At 43.8% G+C, this 9177-nt stretch overlaps 1 protein-coding gene across 1 annotated transcript; it reads left to right on the plus strand.

The window, feature by feature from the left end:
* The first annotated feature begins 580 nt into the window (after positions 1–580).
* On the plus strand, positions 581–8361 carry LOC311130031 (SIN3-HDAC complex-associated factor-like). Its single transcript, XM_084162645.1, has 6 exons — positions 581–716; positions 3670–3797; positions 4426–4525; positions 4776–4893; positions 5813–5963; positions 6230–8361. Exons 2-6 carry the CDS (start codon positions 3670–3672, stop codon positions 6465–6467), a joined length of 735 nt encoding a protein of 244 aa, XP_084018771.1. The 5' UTR covers positions 581–716; the 3' UTR covers positions 6468–8361.
* The last annotated feature ends 816 nt before the right edge of the window (positions 8362–9177 follow it).

Raw genomic sequence — 9177 nt, forward strand, 5'->3', positions numbered from 1 at the left:
AACAAATCGTGTTACATACATGGTACATCCTGTTATTTTACGACAATTTTCTAGCAGAATAACATTTTAATGTTGTGTTTATTGCATTATTACTATTTATTTTAAAATAATAGTCTAAATTGTCTGTTAAAACGATCTACTATGCTCCTCGTACCACACGTAGCCTACCTACTGACATGCTGCCACTGTATTTTTGGAGTAGTCACGCCTCCTTTCTTCGATTCACAGCGCACAGATTGCAACTGGTTCCACCCCCCATTTCCCGCGTAATTCCCCTCCTTATATGGGCAATAGAATGCAGACGCAGTCAAAACGTCAGCTCCATATGTAAATTGATTTGATTGAAGAAAATCAGAAAATGGTGGCGTGGCCAACTGCGCATGCGTAAACATTTATAATACTCCCAGGGAGAATCTCAATTGTACACTCCTCGCGTCCTCTCTCCTCTCCTCGCTTCCTTCTCAAAACCCATTGGATGAGAAAGTCAGAGGTCTCGCCCCTCCGACATTTTCCTCCAATGGGGTTTTGAAAAGGAGTCGAGGAGAGAGGACGCGAGGAAATACAATTGAGATTTTCCCCCAGACACTCAAGGAAAACGGCAACATTCGAACCCGGTGCGTGTTAACGGTGTATTCATTGTTACATGAGTTTAAATAGCCTACCAACGGCGTCTTTTATCACCTTTACAACTCATTCATTATTGACTATAAATCAAGGTAAGGACATTACTTTGTTTGAAATAGACAAGCAGACAGACAATTCTATCTTCACACTATGCTCTGAAGTTATTCGAGGATGTAGGCTATTTAACACGGTAAAATATCTCGAAAAGGCCATTCTAACCATATTTCCTTATCATAAATTGTTAAAATGTTTGATGCGTTAACTAATGTTTATTTCAGTGTTTGTCAGCGAATGACAAACACTGAAAATGGTATTCGTGTTGTTAATATGCGCGCTCCTTTCTTCTTCTGCTTGGCATTTGGTGTCCGGTGACAATAAATGCTCAGTCTTTGATCAGGACGAGAGTCCTACAAATGTTTTTCTGTGCAACAACGCAACCATTCTAACCTACACTGTTTTAAAATAGTTTATATGGAATGTTTTTTTTCAAATAACTTATTGATGTTATGTAGACTAGGCTGGTTTCGTTTTCAAGAGACACCATACCGTCGCATCAACAAAACATTCAATAGTGTAGGCTAGAAGACTTGACTACGAGTTAACAATTTCGTTGTGATTTAACCTTTTTTTCTTTTATCAAATTACAATTCCAATCTGAGTAAAATACTTTGGGTGTCGTTTGTGAGTGGTAGGTGGGTGTGTGGCTCTGCGCCAAACATGCCACTGGTCTCCTTTCAATTTTGTTCAACCCTGTAACTTGTTTGCATGCATGGACTGTTCAGGTCTTCTATCCGTTTAATAATTAACTTATATTAATACACTTCCTAAAAGTAGGTAGCAACCAGCTTCTCTGAAAACGTGCATGTGTTTACAGTCCGGCCATGGGTTTGGAACCTTCCCACTGCGCACTGACGCAGAATAATTCGGAAAACAAAGACCTAGTCATGGAGAAAGATGCAATATAGCAGCAGCGGTGTTAAGTGACACTTTGTATCTAGTAGTTATTGTTTTTGGGTGGTTTTACGAACTGGTTGAAGCAGCATTTGTACTCGTAAGGTGGTTAAATAGTCTGAATATGGATGATGCAGGGGAACCAGAGGGGACCATGCTTTCTCGGTGGGCGGTGACGATCAATGTACATTCTCGACGCATGGGAGTCTTTTTTTAAAGAATGTTATTCTAAAACCCGATCGACAATGCAGTGGTTGTTACATTTGATCTAATTATTGATGAAGAAAACAATTCAAAGCAGTTATTTTAATCGTAGTAATTGTCGCAAACAGTGTACAGTCGGCACCATGCCGCCCCGCCTGCATCCTTTTGAAGCATGTTGCCATATTTGAGTTAGGCTATAGGCCTATGTCAGAGCGGGTATTATGCAATCGTTTGTGCCGCTAAAGATGACAAGTCCTGTTGACGACATTCGTGGCTTTTACAGTTTAATATTTTTTTCCTTCTAGGTATTAAATTCACCGCGTTTAGTTTACAATTTTTACATCATTGGCATGATAAAACAAAAAAAGCCTCAATCAAGATGTATCAACTCTCTTTTAGCACTTTAAATCGGTCGTTTTTTCCCATCATAATCGGATCTATGACCACTAAAAAAAATGTCACTGACAATCGAGCATCACATGGATGCTACCACATACCCGCATCCCTGCTATAGGGAGTCGGGACCACATGGCTTTTCGTTGCTTCAGCACTGCGGTTGCATAACAGCGTCGCGATTATGGCCAGGCTGTCCTGTTCCTGTCTCATTGACGTGGTGACGGATGATAACCTAGTTCTCTCGCTCTGTCTGGAACTCTGGGCCAGGCAAGCAAGCATGAAGGGGGCTCGCCTCCACAGCATTGTGTGATGCAGGCCTATGACTGTGTATTATGTTCATAGTAATGCATGAACAGGGCTTTAGTTTTAGTGAGGCCCTGAAGGGGTTTGTAAATTAGGTTAAACTTTCAAAACAATTTGAAGTTCATTTAGTGCTTTTCTATACAATAAACAAACTTTAAAATGCTAGTTGGGGAACAGCAAAAATGACACCGGCCATTATCAACTTGGCTGCTGTAGCTTCATACACCTCAGTCAATCTACAAACACACAGCCTATTATCTATAAAGTTGTAAAGTTCAGGGGGGAAATATGATAAATGATTCACACTGTAGTTTTGAAATTAAAACTTATTACATTTTATAGAACTGTTTTGCTTGGATTTTAATGTAGGCATATATGGGAAGATGTTCACATTAAAACATCATATATTTTTTAAAGTTCCTACTTTAATTAGTACAGATTTTATCAGGGTACCACCCCACATAAGGCCTTGACCCCAAGTTTGGGAACCACTGTACTAACCTCTCTGAGTGCTTCATCTCTCGCTCTGCTTCCTCCTGCATCACCACTGAGCACCACATCACTCTCTCTCAGTAGCCTACTCTCTGTAAAGCAAAGTTATGAGAACATAGTAGCTTATTTTTTGCTCCTGCTGAGGTAGGCTCCGTTTAACGTTAGCTTCTTACTTCATCCTTCTAGCTGGCTTAGTAATTCTAGCCAGAACACTTCAACGTTACTGCAATAGAAGTCTCTGCCGGCAGCTAGCCACCTGACTGACATATCTATAAGAAACTATTTACCAGTTGTGCACTCATTCTTCAAGAGTTGATTTTGTTTGTTTGAGGGCTCTGTAGACAGGAGTCGCGGGACGGTTTTAAAATGGCCTTTTTTCAAATTATAAATGACAGAGGTCCGGACCTCTGTGGACTCGTTTGTAATTACGGCCATGTGCGTAAATTATGAAGACTGTTATTCCATGCTGTTGTAAACTGATGGTTCAGGGACAGTAAACTCCTATGAACAGTGAACTTTTGAATAGTCACCCTACCTGTATACTGTCGAATCTGTGATAGGCTATCCTCCCCAAGAAATAGATGTCATTTTAATCCATAACCCTGGCCAGATTACATATCATATCCATATATTTTACATAAACATATCTATGTGAGTGTAAGCTATCATTGCTTCATTCCCCCATCCTGTGTGTCCCAGATGTTTGGCTTCCACAAGCCCAAGATGTACCGGAGCCTAGACGGCTGCTGTATCTGCCGGGCCAAGTCCTCGAGCTCCCGCTTCACCGACAGCAAGCGCTACGAGCGGGACTTTCACAGCTGCTTTGGGTGAGTGGACCACTCCTCTATACACTGTCTCAGCCCAGGAGCTCAGACCCTGGGCAGGTCCAGCTCTCAGCCTCCCTCTGCAGCTCAACTCCGGGGGTAGAGGTCTGAGGCCTTTAGACTTTGTCAGATTTGGACAGTAATCTTATTTTTTCTCATGACTATGCTACCCCTGTTATAGAGTGACTGAGTGCGTGGCTGTAATGCAACTAGATATTCATTCCGTTTTGGAAAAAGTTTTGTTTTAACTCCCAATGCAATAACTTAAACTCCATGGGTAAAATACTAATTTATCAAACTAGGACACATTTTCATCTCATTAAATAATTTATTTTTGTATGAAACCAAAATTGAAAGCGTTTTTAGAGTGAACACGTCTTCACCTTGTCACTCTGCCTCTCAGCTATTGGCCGGGCCAGTATGCGTCGGTCCATTGCTATGGTAACCAGTGATGTGAGTCAGCAGGAGAAGCTTTTCTGGCAGAAAATAGCTCTGACCGACTCCCACTGACTGGAGCAGGGATAATAATAACCACACACTGAGCTTCAAGGCTGTCATCACTCACACGCACACCTTTCTCCTTATACAACTCAAATCCTCATTCTCTCGCCCCTATAATTTGTCCCTCCAGGCTGAGTGAGGTGCGTTTTGGGGAGATCTGTAATGCCTGTGTTCTCCTGGTGAAAAGGTGGAAGAAACTCCCAGCTGGATCCATAAAGAACTGGAATCATGTAAGGACTCTCAGACTCCATTTATCCTTCCGATCCTACTCCCATCTACTCTCAGTATTTCATATGTCTTAAGACAACTCTCTATTACAAGGGGGGACTGATGTAATGGTAGGCATATAATAACTGCTTCTCCTTAGATGCAGTACACCCTGTTTGCTGCCCTATAGGCCATTCTATACATTCATGCAGTTACCTTGGAAACAGACATCCATCCAGCTCTGTCACTCACCCCCTCTCTCCTGTGTCACAGGTTGTTGATGCTAAAGGTTCAGGGTCAAGCTGGAAGACAACAGTGAGGTCCAAGAAGATGAAGAGGAGAGCCAGGCCAAGCCAGATCAGCCGAGTGCAGAAGGAGCTCAAGAGACGCAGTAAGCAGCTGATACTCTGTGCTCTGCTACGCTGCCTTATGCAGTGGAAACATTTTTACATTTACATTTTAGTCATTTAGCAGACGCTCTTATCCAGAGCGACTTACAGGAGCAATTAGGGTTAAGTGCCTTGCTCAAGGGCACATTTACGTCATTTAGCAGACGCTCTTATCCAGAGCGACTTACAAATTGGTGCATTCACATTTTTTTTTTTTATTATTATTTTTTGGGGGGGGGGGGGGGGGGTGGAAGGATTACTTTATCCTTTCCCAGGTATTCTTTAAAGAGGTGGGGTTTCAAATGTCTCCGGAAGGTGGTGAGTGACTCCGCTGTCCTGGCGTCGTGAGGGAGCTTGTTCCACCATTGGGGTGCCAGAGCAGCGAACAGTTTTGACTGGGCTGAGCGGGAACTATGCTTCCGCAGAGGAAGGGGAGCCAGCAGGCCAGAGGTGGATGAACGCAATGCCCTCGTTTGGGTGTAGGGACTGATCAGAGCCCGAAGGTACGGAGGTGCCGTTCCCCTCACTGCTCCATAGGCAAGCACCATGGTCTTGTAACGGATGCGAGCTTCAACTGGAAGCCAGTGGAGTGTGCGGAGGAGGGGGGTGACGTGAGAGAACTTGGGAAGGTTGAACACCAGACGGGCTGCGGCATTCTGGATGAGTTGTAGGGGTTTAATGGCACAGGCAGGGAGGCCAGCCAACAGCGAGTTGCAGTAATCCAGACGGGAGATGACAAGTGCCGTCATCTCCCGTGACGGCACTTGTCTTCTCTCCATTATTTGTCCTGCCTAAAGGGCTGTGAAACAAGAGATATTTGTTGACTATTCCAAAAATAAATATTATTGATGTTTATCTGAACCATGCCTGCTATGTTATGAATGAGTTTCTGATTGATTGTGCTCCACCCTGCCCCCACAGACTCTGATGCCCACAGCACAACCTCCAGTGCCTCCCCCGCCCATTCTCCCAGCTACAGCAACCAATCAGACGAGGGCTCGGACGTGGAACTCTCACCAGGTGCCGTCCACTCGCCAGTCTTCTCTTTCCTGGACCTCACCTACTGGAAAAGGTAATTGCCAGTCTGGTGGAATCTAATGAGGAACTACCTGAACTTGTCCAATGAGAAACACTCGTTTTCTGTTGCATAATGCCTTGCTACGGTGTGCCAAAATGAATACAACCCAGGTTATACTCTACCAGTTTGGGTTCAGACGCTCCATTTCCCCATTATTAACTCCATAGCCCTATTTAATCCTCCTTCATGGTACATTTGTTTGCTTTGGTTCCCTCTCACTATAGTGCTTTGCTGTCTTGACCGTCCTCTGTGGGTTTTAGGCAGAAGGTGTGCTGTGGCATCATCTACAAGGGACGCTTCGGAGAGGTACTCTTAGACCCCCACCTCTACAAGCCCTGCTGCCAAAAGAAACGACAGCACGAGCCAAAAGAGGAAGGAGAGGAGGAAGCACAGGTGAGCAGAGAGAACCTGATGAGCCCCGCGCCACCGAACAACCCCCCGCTCCCCCAGGTCAAAGACCACGAGGAGGTGCGAGGGGGAGGAACAGTGGGAATTTGATGTCGTAATGTCACACAGATGGACACAGAAAAATGACATTGCACTCTACAGAAGTCAGATGGAGACCGTGGGGATTTTATGACGTCCTGGAGCACTCTCAAGACGGTCTTCTGGGATTGCTTTATATTCAAGAGCAGCTAGACTACTTATCAAATGTTGTGTTCTGTACCAGGATGCGGTGAGGTTTGCTCTTTTAGATCTACTAACGATTATGGACTCTTGCCTCCCCCTCTCTCTCCCTGAGTGCTATGAGATTGTGAATATTCACAATTTGTTTTCAATATGAAATGCTGGATCCACAAAAGCTGCATGAGAAATGGAGACCACTGGAACTGTACCTTTTCTAGTAGGATAGAGCCATATCCATTAGGCTAGAGAACAGCCTTCTAACACTTTGCCTTCACCTGTCCTGTACTATACACACAGGCTTTGGTCACTTTCTAAAAGGATGCATGCTCTCCTTTTATTTTGCTTGTCCTTCCCTTACTCAACATTGTCACTGATGGGACGCCTAACATTGTAATGGGTAAAGCTGTAGAAAATGTAATTTGCCAAATTTATGTCAGAGGTGTGGGAAGAAATTATGCATTTTTAAAGAATTTGATCAGAGCCTTATTCTTTGGTTGTGTCCCTTTACCAATGTCATATCCAGCCATGATTGTGCACCTGGTGTACTCAGTTATATTGATGCTTTTTTTCCAGTCTACATTTTAATATTTGAGATTGTAAATATGTAAGGCCAGTGATATTGTTACATTTCTTGTCATCGGAGTAGGTCTTTGGATGTACGTACAAAGCACATTCAAAGGTTTGAGGGAGCCTGTAGCGTGCCATCAAGCACTGACCTCGAAGCAGCGCTCTCGATTGCCAATCCTCACCTGAACCAATATAAGCTAAAACCCACAAACTGACCTTGGAGCAGCACTTTTTGAGCACTTCCGATCTCAGTCTACGGAACAGTTCCATTTAGTTCCCTAGCCCCTTAGAATATCATATCTGAAGGTGACGGTAGAGTAGACGCTTTATTCCTTTCAGTTCTGTGAACACTAACAGGGTTCAGGCTATCTGGGAAGGGGCTATGGCGCTAAATGGAACTAGGCCTGGTTTTCTCCTATTGAGAGTTTTGATGCCCTTTAATTTGGTGTTGTGCTTTAAGTTTGAAGCCTTTAGGGACTTGGTTGTACAAATCTGTTGCATGGTGACCTTGGGTGAAATTACAACACTATTTGTGTCTGTCACTTTTCCTCTGTTTGGCGCAAAATGCTGTACAGCTATGAATATATTTTTGTATATAAATGATTAAAAATGGAAAAGACTACAACATAATGAATAGGTCAAACATTTAGTTCTTAGTATTATATATGTCCCAAGACTGTCATGGATATTGAGGGTGGTTCTATACAATTGTCAGTCCGATGTGATGTTAATCTAGAAACCCCCTCCGTCTCTCATGTAGGTTACTTCTGTCTTCACTTTTATTTCAAGAAATGTGTTTCCTTGTTCTATACCTCTGTCTATTCACTATTTGTTCATAGAATTTAAATGTTCTTAAACCATGGTAAGCATTTTGGAAACAGACATTTATTTCTTAGCATTTTATTCTACATGTCAGTGAAATAGACTAGAGCCTGTATTTCAAATCAAATGTTATTGGTCACACGTGTTTAGCAGATGTTACTGCGGGTGTAGCGAAATGCTTGTGTTTCTAGCTCCGACAGTGCAGTAATATCTAACAATTTCACAACATACACGCAAATCTAAGTAAAGCAATGAAATTAAGAATATATAAATATATGGATGAGCAATGTCAGAGCGGCATAGACTAAGATACAGTAAATATATATGAGATGAATAATGCAAGCTATGTAAACATTAAAGTGACTAGTGTTCCATTTATTAAAGTGGCCAGTGATTTCTAATCTGGGTGTATAGGCAGCAGCCTCTAATGTGCTTGTGAAGGCTATTTAACAGTGTGATGGCCTTGAGCTGTTTTTCAGTCTCTCGGTTCCAGCTTTGATGCACCTGTACTGACCTTGCCTTCTGGATGATAGCGGGGTGAACAGGCAGTGGCTCTGGTGGTTGTCGTCCTTGATGATCTTTTTGGCCTTCCTGTGACATCGGGTGCTGTAGGTGTCCTGGAGGGCTGGTAGTTTGCGCCCGGTGATGCGTTGGGCAGACCGCACCACCCTCTGGAGAGCCCTGCAGTTGCGGGTGGTGCAGTTGCCATACCAGGCGGTGATACAGCCTGACAGGATGCTCTGAATTGTACATCTGTGAAAGTTTGAGGGTTTTAGGTGCCAAGCCACATTTCTTCAGCCTCCTGAGGTTGAAGAGGTGCTGCTGCGCCGCCTTCACCACACTGTCTGTGTGGGTGGACCGTTTCAGTTTGTCAGTGTTGTGCACGCCGAGGAACTTGAAGCTTTCCATCTTCTCCACTGCGGTCCAGTCTGTGGATAGGGGGGTGTTCCCTCTGCTGTTTCCTGAAGTCCACGATCATCTCATTTGTTTTGTTGACGTTTGAGTGAGAGGTTATTTTCCTGGCACCACACTCCCAGAGCCCTCTCCTCCTCCCTGTAGGCTGTCTCGTCATTGTTGGTAATCAAGCCTACTACTGTTGTGTTGTCTGCAAACTTGATGATTGAGTTGGAGGCGTGCTTGGCCACGCATTCATGGGTGAACAGGGAGTACAGGAGGGGGCTGAGCACGCACC

Source organism: Coregonus lavaretus (assembly GCF_964263955.1).
Source record: "Coregonus lavaretus genome assembly, chromosome: 5".
NCBI lineage: Eukaryota > Metazoa > Chordata > Actinopteri > Salmoniformes > Salmonidae > Coregonus > Coregonus lavaretus.

What these genes read in the sequence shown, in the direction of transcription:
- LOC311130031 (XM_084162645.1), top strand. Translation starts at nt 3,670, where the DNA reads ATGTTTGGCTTCCACAAGCCCAAGATGTACCGGAGCCTAGACGGCTGC. An exon ending in CCATAAAGAACTGGAATCAT is followed by an intron (nt 4,526 to 4,775) that starts GTAAGGACTCTC and finishes CCTGTGTCACAG; the next exon opens with GTTGTTGATGCTAAAGGTTC. An exon ending in GACCTCACCTACTGGAAAAG is followed by an intron (nt 5,964 to 6,229) that starts GTAATTGCCAGT and finishes TGTGGGTTTTAG; the next exon opens with GCAGAAGGTGTGCTGTGGCA.